The sequence below is a fragment of the Camellia sinensis genome, chromosome 1, assembly GCF_055761805.1.
Source record: "Camellia sinensis isolate YWXY chromosome 1, ASM5576180v1, whole genome shotgun sequence".
Taxonomy (NCBI): domain Eukaryota; kingdom Viridiplantae; phylum Streptophyta; class Magnoliopsida; order Ericales; family Theaceae; genus Camellia; species Camellia sinensis.
In genome coordinates this window covers 128,958,528-128,973,219 of record NC_138961.1, presented here as the reverse complement: position 1 = coordinate 128,973,219, position 14,692 = coordinate 128,958,528, and the positions used below count along the sequence as shown (strand labels likewise).

General features: G+C 37.7%; 1 protein-coding gene across 4 annotated transcripts; it reads left to right on the top strand.

The window, feature by feature from the left end:
* Nucleotides 1–843: 843 nt before the first annotated feature.
* On the top strand, nucleotides 844–14,065 carry LOC114310758 (glutamate synthase 1 [NADH], chloroplastic). Of its 4 annotated transcripts, none has more exons than XR_014338662.1 (22): nucleotides 844–1,696; nucleotides 1,796–1,915; nucleotides 2,534–2,647; nucleotides 2,828–2,980; nucleotides 3,726–3,826; nucleotides 3,929–4,025; nucleotides 4,507–4,616; nucleotides 4,730–4,833; nucleotides 5,042–5,221; nucleotides 5,306–5,649; nucleotides 5,774–5,844; nucleotides 5,939–6,408; nucleotides 6,535–7,404; nucleotides 7,898–8,052; nucleotides 8,344–8,505; nucleotides 8,657–10,252; nucleotides 10,463–10,681; nucleotides 10,784–11,052; nucleotides 11,147–11,452; nucleotides 11,549–12,081; nucleotides 12,314–12,747; nucleotides 13,420–14,065. XR_014338662.1 is itself a non-coding variant. In XM_028256854.2 (22 exons), the coding sequence occupies exons 1-22, from the start codon at nucleotides 1,313–1,315 to the stop codon at nucleotides 13,675–13,677; spliced, it is 6,609 nt and encodes a 2,202-aa protein (XP_028112655.2). In that variant the 5' UTR covers nucleotides 844–1,312; the 3' UTR covers nucleotides 13,678–14,065. The 4 variants fall into 4 exon arrangements, 3 of the variants coding, with proteins under 3 accessions (XP_028112655.2, XP_028112656.2, XP_028112657.2); XM_028256854.2 differs by having other exon boundaries at nucleotides 11,549–11,816; nucleotides 12,490–12,747; XM_028256855.2 differs by lacking the exons at nucleotides 844–1,696; nucleotides 1,796–1,915; nucleotides 2,534–2,647; nucleotides 2,828–2,980; nucleotides 3,726–3,826 and adding an exon at nucleotides 4,090–4,216 and having other exon boundaries at nucleotides 3,937–4,003; nucleotides 11,549–11,816; nucleotides 12,490–12,747.
* Nucleotides 14,066–14,692: the final 627 nt, after the last annotated feature.

Sequence of the window (14,692 nt, the reverse complement as noted above, 5' to 3'; positions counted from 1 at the left end):
TTTTATATGATGTGTGACCCAACATTCGGAAGATATCTTTATTGTTCACCTAATCTAAATATATACTTAGAAAATTAAATATTTATAAAAAAAATATAAAAATATATTAAATTTTTATTTTTTATATTTAGTAAATTTTATATTTATTTTTATAAATTTCGTACATATATCTAAATTAAGTATATCTAAAATGTAAAATATTAAAAAAACAATAGTAAAAACCAAAAAATACAATTCAAAAATTAATTTCAAAAAATTTAAAATGAAACCTTTTTTTTAAATAAAAAAATCCCAAACTTGTTTGGCATAAAAAAAAATTAATTTTTTTTATCTTTTTTAAATCATATCACATTTTAAGTTCTCTGCACATCTTTACATAAAAAAATTAAAAAATATATTTATTTAGCAATTCACAAACAATCTCACTCTTTTTGTGTAATTATTTAGTAATTTCAGAGTATAGACATGTGATACGTCATAGTATTGTGATTAGTAGAGAAAGTAGATAGATGGATATTGTGTTAGGGTGACTGAGAAATATAAAAGATATAATAAATGATAATTGATTAGAGTATAGACATGTGATATCTTAAAAATATTTAGGGGTTGTTTAGGATGTTCTAAACAAGTGTACTTTTTGACCTTTTATGAAATATGGGTTGGGTATGGATTGGGTTTGAAGTAATGTGATAGAGAGGTGATGTGACTTAAATAAAATGATGTGACTTAAATAGAATAATAATTTTTTGACTTTTTAAATTTTTTTGAAAATAGCAAACTTGGCCTTAATAATTTATTTATTTATTTATTTTTGATAAAATGAGTAGTAAAAGTGAAAAATGCAATTGGGCCGGACTTGCCCTTTATATATGGAGGACACCAACTACCGTTCCTTCATCGCCGAGGAGAGATTAACAGAAAATAGCTGCACCCTCCCTCCGTCCTATTTGTCGGTCTCTCATTGCTCTTTGTGCCTGCCCTCCTCTCTTTTTTTTCTTCATCTATTCCTTCTCCAATTAAAATTCCCGTGTATTACGTTTCTTACTTATCTATCCCGATTCTCGTAGAATTCCCAGTAGATTGCAACTCTTCTTCCTAATTATTATTGATTTATAAATAAATATATAAATATAAAAATTGTATCATTCATGTTAATCTTCTCATAACAACTTCTCAATCTCGATCCCTACCTCTCAGATCATCAATTCAACGACACCTTTTTCACCAATCTTCTTGCTGAGTTTGGTAAAATCCAAAGACCTCCGAAAATCGTTCATAGATCCGAAGAAAAGCCAGATTTGGATTTTCGATAATGTCGGTAGGTTCGACTTCTGCTATTAATCATACTCCAAACAACTCAGTGACACTTTCTTTCGTTAAGCCTGTGAATCATCAGTTGAATATTGTGCCTCTCAGTCGAGTTGGTGTATCAAGAGCATACTCTCTTGCCTCTTCTTCCTCTTCTCTTGCTAGAAGATCGAAAGTTGTTTTGCAGAATAAATTCTATGGAACACGACTACAAACATCTGGTAGTGAAAGACTTAATGTTCGGCAATCGAATCCAAGAGTGGTGGTGCGATCGGCATTGTCGCAAGTGCCCGAAAAGCCTCTCGGTCTCTACGATCCATCGTTTGATAAGGATTCGTGCGGGGTTGGATTCGTCGCTGAATTATCCGGAGAAAGCAGTCGAAAAACGGTATGCATTAGATCAGATAGATACATAGACAGATATAAGCAAGAAAAAGAAGGTTTTTTTTTTTTTTTTTGAGTGTTTTTGGTTTGGTTTGATTTACAGGTGACAGATGCGGTGGAGATGTTGGTGCGGATGTCACACAGAGGTGCTTGTGGTTGTGAGACGAACACTGGTGATGGAGCTGGCATTCTCGTCGCTCTTCCTCACGAGTTCTACAGGGAGGTACGTATGATAATATACATCAATCTTTTAATATCTACTTTTTTTATTTTTAAACGATTCATTAGCTTTTCTTTTCATTTATAGTTTTGGTGATTTTCATACCTCATTTCAGAACATAATAGTTAGATTATCTCCAATTCTGTACTTTTTTATTCTTCTTGTTATTATTGTTATTATTATTATGAATAAAATTTGAGTGTAGATTTAAAAGCTTGATCGGGTTCGGATCAAATTCTTAGTTTTTTTTTTTTTTATTTTTATTTTTTTATTATTTTTTTTATCAAAAAAATTAATAATTATAAATTAACAATTTTTTATGGAAGAAAATCATTCCCAATTCTTACTGGTTTTGAAATTTTCATCAAATTTGACTATTAGAAATTTGGTGAAATATTTGATCCAACTTTGATTTGGTGAAAATTGTGTCTCATTTGATACAATTTCGATGAAATAATTGGGGTTCACTTCCCTTCATTCATCAACTTTGAATTTAACGAATGAATAAGTGAAAGATTGGAGATGTTGTGGAATGAGGTATGATTTTCTTTTTCTTTTTTATTCTACTAATTATGATTCCAGGCTTAATTCTATTGATTTTATTTGGTTATCTTGTGTCAGGTCGCCAAAAATGAAGGTTTTGAGCTACCACAGCCAGGGGAATACGCTGTGGGAATGTTCTTCTTGCCCACAGCTGAAAAACGAAGGGCACATAGCAAAAACGTATTTACAAAGGTAAATTTAAGATCAAAACTTGTTCAGTTTATATTACTCTCTCTTCTCTTCACTTGAATGTGTAAATGAAGTGCATATGTAATTGCTGAAGTGAATTTTGGTTTCTTATCCTGGACTTGTATGCTTTGTTGTTTTTGGCAATGTATTGTCTCCTAAGAAAATTCATGATTGTATTTCTAGGTTGCGGAGTCACTTGGGCATACTGTTCTTGGCTGGCGTTCTGTCCCAACAGATAACTCTGGATTGGGCAATTCCGCTTTGCAAACAGAACCTGTTATTGAACAAGTGTTTCTTACACCAAATCCCAGGTCAAAAGCTAATTTCGAACAACAGGTACTAGTCTATTTCTATTTAGCTATAATCCATTTATCTTTAGAGGCAAAACTGGGAAATTCCGTGTCTTTTGGAGGTCAACATAAAGCTAATCCATTTATCTTTAGGGGCAAAACTAGGAAATTTCGTGTCTTTTGGAGGTCAATTTAAGGTTTATGGTCCAGTGTTACAAGAAAGAAACATCAGTTGGCTTTATAAAAATCAAGATGCATCAGTGGATGAGCCTAATTAAATGATATGTCATAGCATCGACACAAACATGTCATAGCATCGACACAAATTGACGCATCACAAGTTCTAATTGCTTCTAATACAATTTTTTCCCCCCCTTTCAAATTCATTGACACATCACAAGTTCTAATTGCTTCTCAATACAATTTTTTTTTCCCTTTCAAATTCATTAAAATTTTAAAGCGGTACTGCAGAACATTTATGAGCCCCTTCTAAAAGAAAATTAAATTTCAATAAAAATTCAGTTCATTCGACTTGTACACTTCTTGTGCAACCTGCTTTTCTATGCTCTATAGCTTTGTACGTCACAGTATCTGATCTGTTGTAGTGCAGTTAATTTGCTTGATCAACTTGGGTGCAGGACTTTGAGAATTAGCCTTATTATACTCTCTCTCTCTCTCTCTCTCTCTCCTCCTTTTATTTAAAAAATAATAGTAATAATAAAATAAACTTTTAGTCCATGAATACAGCAATTTTATGGAAGTCTGCCTTTTTTCCTTTTATTTTGTTGCAGTTATATATATTAAGGAGGCTTTCAATGGTAGCAATCCGAGCTGCTTTGAGCCTTCAACATGGCGGAGTTAAAGACTTCTATATTTGTTCTCTCTCATCAAGGTTTGTTTTTCAGTAAGCCTTTTTCTTTCAAAGAACGTATAAAATCTTGGTTGAATGCTACTCTGCAGCCTGATTATAAGACTTGTTCTGGTGTTGTTTCAGGACTGTCGTCTACAAAGGTCAGTTAAAGCCCGACCAATTGAAGGAATACTATTATGCAGATCTTGGCAATGAAAGGTTTACGAGCTACATGGCCCTGGTAAATATATATTTCATTCACTTTTCTTCTTTGTTCACTGACTCCATACTTCAACAACGAACAGCATGGGATCAACCAAGGGATGCAAGGTTGAGGAATGACTTCTGAGGCATTGAAGTATGAATGATCTCTTAAGTTCTTCCACTCCCTTGATTACTGTTTGAATTTGGATGCCGGATTGGATTCTTTTGGTGAGTTGGTAAGGAACCTCATTATCAAGTAAATCGTGTTTGCAGAAACTTGCTGCAGTGTTCTCTATGATCAGTTGAGGATAACTTCCATTTTAGTGGTGGAAAAGAAATTGTGTTTGGTCAATTGTAGTTTAGGGTTTCCATGTTTTCATGTACTGGCACTGCGGTATATTGTTTACTGAAGTGCCCTGAACACAATTTCATGCTTACACTAGTAAAGTTAAATCCCATATCATCAATAATGTGTAGGAAATTGGGGTTGAAAGTTTTGCGTCTCTTTTTTCCTGCAGATACACTCGAGATTCTCAACAAACACATTTCCTAGCTGGGATCGTGCTCAGCCTATGCGTGTCTTAGGCCATAATGGGGAAATTAACACACTTCGGGGCAACGTAAATTGGTAAGTTGTCAAGCAAGTAGTGGATTAATTGTTCCTGAATAATGGAGATTTTGATGCCATTGTTAGTGGAACTTGAATACTTCTAATAATAACCTTCACACCTTAACAAATAGGATGACGGCACGTGAGGGTCTTCTGAAGTGCAAGGAGCTTGGTCTGTCAAAGGATGAGATGAAGAAGCTTCTACCCATTGTAGATGCCAGTTCATCTGACTCAGGTTTGATTCTAATCTAACTCTTATGTTTTTGTGTGCTTGCATACATCCATATACACATGCATCCCGCTTAATTTGAATAGTGGTGCATGAACATTCGTAAGAAGCATGCAGACACTTAAATTGCCAGTGTAAGGAGGAGAAATAGTGCCACTTCTTGTGCTTGAGCCTTCATTAATTACCTTATATCTGAATTTCTCTTTTCTCTTAGGTGCTTTCGATGGTGTTCTTGAGCTTTTAGTTCGAGCTGGTAGAAGTCTTCCTGAAGCGATCATGATGATGATTCCTGAAGCCTGGCAGAATGATAAGAATATGGATCCTCATCGGAAAGCCTTTTATGAATACTTTTCAGCCCTCATGGAACCATGGGATGGGCCTGCTCTGATATCATGTAAGAGTTCTACAAACCTTTTGATTTCACATTGTCTTACTTCCTTGCAGCATTTGGTTTGTGCTTACCAAAAGCAATATGCAGTTACTGATGGTCGCTATCTTGGAGCTACACTGGACCGAAATGGATTACGTCCAGGTCGATTTTATGTCACACACAGTGGACGAGTTATAATGGCAAGCGAAGTTGGTGTAGTTGATATTCCACCTGAGGATGTGTGTAGGAAAGGAAGACTTAATCCTGGCATGATGCTTCTCGTGGATTTTGATAAGCATGTCGTTGTAGATGATGAAGAACTGAAGCAACAGTATTCGCTTGCAAGACCTTATGGAGAGTGGCTTCAAAGACAAAAGATAGAGCTAAAAGACATAATAGAATCTGTTAGTGAATCTGAAAGGGTTCCTCCAGCTATAGCAGGAGTTGTGCCAGTGAGTATAGTTTCTAATTATTATGCTTATTCTTCTTTCCGCACATTGAGGTTGCAGTCCTTTTTTGTCCTGCCCCTCTTCATGGCAGTTCTGAATGTGGATTGTATTTATTTTATGTAACCAGGCATCTAATGATGATGACAACATGGAAAATATGGGCATTCATGGATTGTTGGCTCCATTAAAGGCTTTTGGGTATTTATCTCTTTTGCCTGCTCTTGCACTTTAAGTTCTTTTGACTGTTGCAATTCTGCAGAGAAGTAAATTCAAATACTGGCCTCTTGTGCAGTTACACTGTTGAATCCTTGGAGATGCTACTACTACCAATGGCAAAGGATGGTATTGAGGCCCTTGGTTCAATGGGAAACGATGCTCCATTGGCTGTGATGTCAAACAGAGAGAAACTCACATTTGAGTATTTCAAGCAGATGTTTGCTCAGGTTACAAACCCTCCTATTGATCCTATCCGGGAGAAGATAGTCACGTCCATGGAGTGCATGATTGGTCCAGAAGGTGATCTTACTGAGACCACTGAAGAACAATGTCATCGCCTCTCACTGAAAGGTCCCCTTTTATCCATTGAACAAATGGAAGCAATTAAAAAGATGAACTACAGAGGCTGGCGCAGCAAAATTCTTGATATAACATATTCTAAAGACCGTGGTAGGAAGGGTTTGGAGGAGACCCTGGATAGGATCTGTTCTGAAGCGCATGATGCAATTAACGAAGGTTATACGACACTGGTGCTTTCTGACAGAGGTACTACATGTCTTAAACTAGTGTTGTACCTGAAAAATATATATTTCTGAATATTCTTTATTCTTTAATAAAAAATATGTTATTATTATATGAAATAACTTATTTGTAATTTGTTTAATTGTGTAGCATTTTCATCAAAGCGTGTTGCTGTAAGCTCCCTTTTGGCTGTTGGTGCTGTCCATCATCATCTAGTTAAAAATCTTGAAAGGACTCAAATTGGGTTAGTTGTTGAATCTGCTGAGCCTCGTGAAGTGCACCATTTTTGTACAGTGGTTGGATTTGGTGCTGATGCTGTATGCCCTTATTTGGCCATAGATGCCATTTGGAGACTGCAGGTTGATGGAAAGATTCCACCCAAAGCAAGTGGTGAGTTCCACTCAAAAGATGAGCTTGTCAAAAAGTACTTCAAAGCAAGCCACTATGGAATGATGAAGGTTCTTGCCAAGATGGGGATATCTACTTTGGCCTCGTACAAGGGTGCTCAGATTTTTGAAGCAGTGGGCCTTTCATCCGAAGTGATGGAGAGGTGCTTTGCTGGAACTCCGAGCAGAGTTGAGGGGTCAACATTTGAAGTGCTTGCCAGTGATGCCCTTCAGTTGCATGAGCTGGCATTTCCTACACGGGGCTTCCCTCCTGGAAGTGCAGAGGCTGTATCGTTGCCCAATCCTGGTGATTATCACTGGAGGAAAGGTGGCGAGGTCCACCTGAACGACCCCCTTGCTATAGCTAAGCTGCAAGAGGCTACCAGAGGGAATAGTGTTGCTGCCTATAAAGAATACTCAAAGCGCATACATGAGTTAAATAAAAACTGCAATTTGCGGGGACTACTAAAATTTAAAGACGCAGACGTGAACGTTCCTCTAGATGAAGTGGAACCAGCCAGTGAGATTGTAAAACGGTTTTGTACTGGGGCCATGAGTTATGGATCAATATCCTTGGAGGCACACACCACCCTTGCCATTGCTATGAACACAATTGGGGGAAAGTCAAACACAGGTATGCCCTTAATAAGATTCTCCCATAGTTATTTGTGTGAAGTAATGTAATCTGAGCATGTTCTATCAGTGTTGAATAGTCTGAATGTTTGGGAAGAATTTGGTGGTGTTTGGTTCAGGTGTACATCATGTTGTCGTCCTTTATGTTGCTTAACTTGTGGAAAGCATAGAATAATCATTCTTCTGTTATTGATGACTTTTCTTTTTTAATTTTTAATGTCAAAAAGTTATTTTGATAAAAATAATTATTCAACTCCCGTGGAGCGTGCTTTTTGAACTCATTGTTTTGCATTTCCCCCCCTCCTTGAATGCTCCTACAATATCCATTTATTTGTTCACTTCTTCATTCAGTTTTGTAACCTTGTTTATCCATAAAATTGTCAGTTTTTTTTGTAACTTTCCTTCTATTAGCGCCAACTTAAGTTGCTTCTCAAGGGTATTAGCTTTTTCACATGCTTCTTTCCTTGAACTTACTTTATGCGACTTCTTTCTAGGTGAGGGAGGTGAGAACCCATCCCGTATGGAACCTCTTCCAGATGGTTCAAGGAATCCAAAAAGGAGTGCAATTAAGCAGGTTGCAAGTGGAAGATTCGGTGTTTCAAGTTATTACCTTACTAATGCTGATGAGCTACAGATAAAAATGGCTCAGGTATATTTTGATGACATACATTTGAACTTCAAATTTTCTTTCTTGGTTTATGTTTCTGTTGTTATTGTTCATCCATCCCTGTTAGCCCCTGTATTCCTATTGGAATAGAGGTTCCTCTTGTTTATGAATTTATGTTCATGGACAGATGATGCTGTGTCTGCGAAGCACCTCTGTGTGTCTTTGCATCTTTAACTGATACCTACCTTTGGCATTTGGTGAGGATATGAACTGAACTTGTTTATCCTTTGTTCATTGGATTTATTATTAATTTTTGACTTCCATAATGCTCAGGGGGCCAAGCCTGGTGAAGGTGGTGAACTTCCTGGCCACAAGGTTATTGGAGACATTGCTGTCACTAGGAATTCTACTGCTGGGGTGGGACTAATCAGCCCACCTCCACATCATGATATTTATTCAATTGAAGATCTTGCTCAATTGATTCACGATCTTAAGGTAAGTACATGCATTGATGCTTCTACAATTTTCTATGGAGTGCATGATGATTTTTATCTCATTGCGTGCCTTATAAGCTGCTTCTATGCGTGCTCCAATATTGTCAGTTGCATAGTATAGTATACCTGACTTCTTTATCCATAATTTGTAGAATGCCAATCCAGGGGCTCGAATTAGTGTGAAGTTGGTGTCTGAAGCTGGTGTGGGAGTAATTGCTAGTGGGGTTGTGAAGGGTCATGCTGATCATGTCTTGATCTCTGGTCATGATGGAGGTACAGGTGCCTCCCGATGGACTGGCATCAAGAGTGCTGGCCTCCCATGGGAACTTGGTCTTGCCGAAACTCATCAAACTCTAGTTGCTAATGACCTTCGTGGCCGAACAGTTCTCCAGACAGATGGCCAACTGAAAACTGGCAGAGATGTGGCCATTGCTGCACTACTTGGTGCAGAGGAGTTTGGTTTCAGCACAGCTCCACTCATTACGCTCGGATGCATCATGATGCGGAAGTGCCACAAAAACACTTGTCCAGTTGGCATTGCTACCCAAGATCCCGTGCTTCGAGAGAAGTTTGCTGGAGAACCTGAACATGTGATAAACTTTTTCTTCATGCTGGCAGAGGAGGTGAGACAAATCATGTCTCAGCTTGGGTTTCGGACAATCAATGAAATGGTTGGTCGATCAGATATGCTCGAACTGGATAAAGAAGTGACAAAGACAAATGAAAAGCTAAATAATATTGATCTCTCCCTATTACTCAGGCCTGCTGCTGACATCCGGCCAGAAGCTGCCCAGTATTGTGTACAGAAACAAGATCATGGTTTGGACATGGCTTTGGATAATGAACTTATAACTCTGTCCAAAGCTGCTTTAGAAAAAGGTCTTCCTGTGTACATCGAAACACCAATTTGCAATATAAATCGTGCCGTTGGAACAATGCTTAGCCATGAAGTGACAAAGCGTTATCACATGGTGGGACTTCCAGCCGATACCATCCATATCAAGCTCCATGGAAGTGCGGGCCAGAGCCTTGGTGCTTTTCTCTGCCCTGGCGTCACACTGGAGCTTGAAGGTGATAGCAATGACTACGTTGGTAAAGGACTATCAGGTGGGAAGATTGTTGTTTATCCTCCAAAAGGAAGCAGATTTGATCCAAAGGAAAACATTGTGATCGGTAACGTGGCTCTCTATGGAGCAACCGTTGGGGAGGCATATTTTAATGGAATGGCAGCAGAAAGATTTTGTGTCCGTAATTCTGGGGTTAAAGCAGTTGTAGAAGGTGTTGGTGATCATGGATGCGAGTACATGACTGGTGGGACTGTTGTTGTGCTTGGAAAAACTGGGAGGAATTTTGCTGCTGGCATGAGTGGTGGCATTGCGTATGTTCTTGATGTGGACGCCAAGTTTCATTTACGATGCAATCATGAGCTGGTAGATCTTGATAGAGTTGAAGAAGAAGAGGATATTATGACACTAAGAATGATGATACAGCAACATCAGCGTCACACAAACAGCCAACTAGCCAAGGAAGTGCTTGCTGATTTTGATAATCTTTTGCCCAAATTTGTTAAGGTCTTCCCTAGGGATTATAAGCGGATTCTTGCAAGAAAAAAAGAAGGGGAAATTTCAAAGGCAGCAGGGGCTGCTGAAGAAGCTGATGAGCAAGAAGACGGAGAAGTGATGGAGAAAGATGCTTTTGAAGAGCTTAAGAAGTTGGCAGCTTTTTCCTTGAATGAGAAAGGCAATGAGGTCCATTGATTTGTTCATTTATTAATCTTTCTCTGAATCCTTCTTCTATACTTGTAGTATTGTATGATTTTAATGATTGATGAGATTTGAGGTCGTTGTCATAAAAAAAATGGATATAATTTGAAAGAAATTCCAGGTGAGCATTTTTTTTATTATTATTAGTAAATGCTTGAACTAGACTTGACATTTGGTTTTGACTGGAATCTGCAGAAAGTTGAAGAGGCTGAACTGTTGAAAAGGCCATCTCGAGTTCCAGATGCTATAAAAAATAGGGGATTTATTGTTTATGAGCGTGAAAGCATCTCGTACAGGGATCCCAATGTTCGGATGAATGATTGGAATGAGGTCATGGAAAAAGCCAAGCCCAGCGCACTTCTAAAGACACAATCTGCTCGCTGTATGGACTGTGGTACTCCTTTCTGCCATCAGGTGAGATAATTGCTCTCTCTTACTTCTCATTTCAAAATTTCTTAATCTTCTGCCCAATTATTTCAGTTTTGTCTTTAATTTCTCTTTTTGACTAAATCGTAGGAGAATTCGGGATGTCCTCTGGGCAATAAAATACCTGAATTCAACGAGTTAGTGTACCAAAATAGATGGCGTGAAGCATTAGATCGGCTTCTAGAGACTAATAACTTCCCAGAGTTTACTGGTCGGGTGTGCCCTGCACCTTGTGAGGGTTCTTGCGTTCTTGGTATTATTGAAAATCCTGTATCTATAAAAAGCATTGAATGCTCTATCATAGATAAAGCTTTTGAGGAAGGATGGATGGTTCCACGACCTCCCCTCAGAAGGACCGGGTATGCTTCTTAGCTCTTCCATACTTTCTGAGCAGATCGTTATTTCTGTTTAACTTACCGGGAAAATAGATTCTAAATATCCTTGCTTTTACAGGAAAAGAGTTGCTGTAGTTGGGAGTGGACCTGCTGGCTTGGCTGCTGCTGATCAGTTGAATAGAATGGGTCATTTCGTGACTGTGTTTGAGCGTGCCGATCGTATTGGGGGCCTTATGATGTACGGAGTTCCTAACATGAAGGCTGATAAAGTTGATATAGTTCAACGACGGGTTGACCTTATGGCAAAGGAGGGAATCAATTTTGTGGTTAATGCCATTGTTGGAAAAGATCCCTTGTATTGCCTAGATCGGCTTCAAAAGGAGAACGATGCAATTGTTTTAGCTGTAGGTGCCACAAAACCAAGGTATGTTTGTCTTTTAATTTATTTATGAATAAAAAATCTCATTTACAGTTTTCTTTAGAACATTGTAACAATTTGTGAACAAAATATTGGTTACAGGGACCTACCTGTACCTGGACGGGAGCTATCAGGGGTCCATTTTGCTATGGAGTTTCTTCACGCAAATACCAAAAGTTTGCTTGATAGCAATCTCGAGGATGGTAAATACATATCTGCCAAGGGTAAGAAGGTAGTGGTAATTGGTGGAGGTGACACTGGTACAGATTGCATAGGAACATCTATCCGCCATGGTTGCAGTAGCATTGTAAATTTGGAGCTTCTCCCTGAGCCGCCTCTAACCAGGGCTCCAGGCAACCCTTGGCCTCAGGTTTGTAGACTGCATAATATGACAACTGAAATCAAGCAAAATGTAGATTTTTTTTATTTAATTATTATTTTATTATTATTATTATTATTATTATTATGACCAAGAACTCGGCCTAGGCAGGGCCATTTGGTCCCACCCCAATGAAACAGTGAACATATATGTGAATGGGTAATCCATTAACAAAATGGGTTAAAAAATGGTAACTATTCAATTATGTTTTGATTGGAGCAAGTAAAAGCAACACGTCATAATAAGAGTGCCTAAGGCCTCGTTTGGAAACAGGCTAATTTAGTAACTTTTTGGCTATTTGGCTAAAAAGGTAGGTAAAAAAAACTTGTATGTTTGGGATGACTTTTTGGCTAATTACGAAAAGATGTGCAAAAAGTAGAGAGAAAAGAGAATCTTTGACTTTTTGGTATGGGTTGTTGGCTTTTTGGCTAATTTAGTAACTTTTTGGCTAATTGGCTAAAATAGCCTCTTGCCAAACGAGGCCTAAGATTTTAGAAAATAATCAATGATGCAGGTTGTGTTAATTGGTGGATATTTTGGAATACATGTTGAAATTTGTGTCGGTGTAATTTAAGAAATGCAAAAATTGTGAAAATATCATCCCATTTGATGCCTTGTTGTAGTCATTCAATGATTTATTCCTTTCAAATTTCTTGTTTTGCAGTGGCCTCGCGTATTCCGTGTAGATTATGGGCATCAGGAAGCTGCTTCCAAGTTTGGCAAAGACCCAAGGTCTTATGAGGTATTGACTAAGCGGTTTGTGGGAGATGAAAATGGGAATGTGAAAGGACTTGAGGTGGTACGTGTCAAATGGGAGAAGGATGCTGGTGGCAAGTTTCAATTTAAGGAAATTGAAGGCAGCGAGGAGATGATTGAGGCAGACCTGGTCCTACTGGCTATGGGCTTCCTTGGTCCTGAGTCGGTTAGTATTCTCATCTACAACTCTAGTTTAATTTCTCTATGTTGAACCGATAACTGTGTTCAGTTTCTGATCAAGAGTAATTGTTGGAAGTGAGCTGGACAACTAGGATAGTTTCTCTTACAACTTGGAAAATCTAAACTATTGGTCAGAATAGCGCAAGTTAAATTTAGTTCCAGTCATTGATATATATTGTCTTGGTTCCTTTACAAAATTGAACTTATGCAATAATGAAAATTAATGGTAATTTTGTGATTTTTTTAAATAATGTTCACCTAAATTTTTTCCTTAACCCCCAAATGGTCTTTTCGACTTCTTCCAAAAGCCTGATTCAAATATGTTTGGTTTTGTTTTTAGAATCCCAAAAAGATGCTTTTGAATTTTCAAAAACTATTTTTGCACCTAAAAAAGAGATAGAGAGAGAGAGAGAGAGAGAGAGAGAGAATAATATGAAAAAGGCAAGTGCTTTTAAAATTTTCATTATTTTTTTTTATCAAATTAGTTTTAGTGTTTTCAAAAAATAGATTTAGAAAACAAAATTTACTTTGGATGCTCCATGAAAATGAATCTATTCCTTCTCAATACATCACCTATATTCACATTTATATACATGTTTATGATAGAATTCTATGCAAACTGATATTCTACTATTTTTGTGATGCTCAATTCCTTCAGACACTACCAGAGAAACTGGGCTTGGAGAGAGACAATAGATCAAACTTCAAGGCAGACTATGGCCGCTTCTCAACCAATGTGGAAGGTGTGTTTGCAGCGGGGGATTGTCGGCGTGGCCAGTCTCTGGTAGTTTGGGCCATCTCAGAAGGTCGGCAAGCTGCTTCACAAGTTGACAAGTTTCTCATGAGGGAAGAAAAAGACGGAACCATTGATCTCAAATGGCAGCAAGATAGCAACAAACAAACAGTAATGACGTAGTTAGCTTTGTTTTTGCTTCCTTATATAGGGCCAGATACGAACAGCTAGAGCATTTATACTTGTAGAGAGCTGCTTCGAGTTCAATTATCTCGTTGGTGGCCTAAGTGAGATGCCCCAGATCAAGCGCACAGAAGTGTTTGTGAAGGATGGATATAAGAGAGAATCCGAGAAAAGACGACAACAAAGTGGCATTTGTGGAGTTGGGTATTGAGTCCTTAGGATTTCTTGAATGATGTTTCTATATTATTATTATTATTATTTTTTGTTTTGTTTTGTTTATAGCCTCGCCTCTGTCTGTTTGAAATGTGGCTCTATGTGCCGAAAAAAAATTGAATAATGTACAGTTGGATTTGTATGGAAATTTTTATGTGGGGAATTCTAGAAGAAAGAGTTTATTTTGTTAGTTGAAATTGATATATAAATTGTGTCGGATTTAAATGGTAGCTTAGATAGAAGCAGGTGAGTCGCAGTTTGGTATAGTCAGTCAAATTGAGCTGCCTTTGGTGGTGGTAGGGCTATTCATGTTCATGCCGCTCCTAATGCTGATTTTAGTTCTTCTTTGTCATCAATCGCTATCAGAATTGTAATCCGACTCTCATGGTGGCTATTTTATATTTTTAGGTTGAGTCAAAGCTGGAAGATGTTCACTTTCTACCTACTCATTCGCATCCCACCATCACTATGACCATTGACAATCACCATGACCATTATCGTTATATAATGACTAAAATATGGAAAATTGCCTCCATTGTACCAAAAATATTTTTTGTTTGGTTTTGAGTTTTTAAATGGATGAAACACCAATAAAATCTTATTTTGGTTACCCTGTTTGGGATTTCATATTGTTGACCCATAGGTTGGGTATTAATATCGAAACACTGGCCACAAAGTTGGGTGACGTGTTAGTATGGTGGTTATGCACAAGAGATTTTGCTCGTAAAAATGTTTGGTTCCGTATTAATTTATGTCACTTTTTTGCTTATAAATGTCTGGTTATGTGTTTATTGTGTTAATA

What these genes read in the sequence shown, in the direction of transcription:
- LOC114310758 (XM_028256854.2), top strand. Translation starts at nt 1,313, where the DNA reads ATGTCGGTAGGTTCGACTTCTGCTATTAATCATACTCCAAACAACTCA. An exon ending in GCAAAAACGTATTTACAAAG is followed by an intron (nt 2,648 to 2,827) that starts GTAAATTTAAGA and finishes TTGTATTTCTAG; the next exon opens with GTTGCGGAGTCACTTGGGCA. An exon ending in AATTGATTCACGATCTTAAG is followed by an intron (nt 8,506 to 8,656) that starts GTAAGTACATGC and finishes CATAATTTGTAG; the next exon opens with AATGCCAATCCAGGGGCTCG.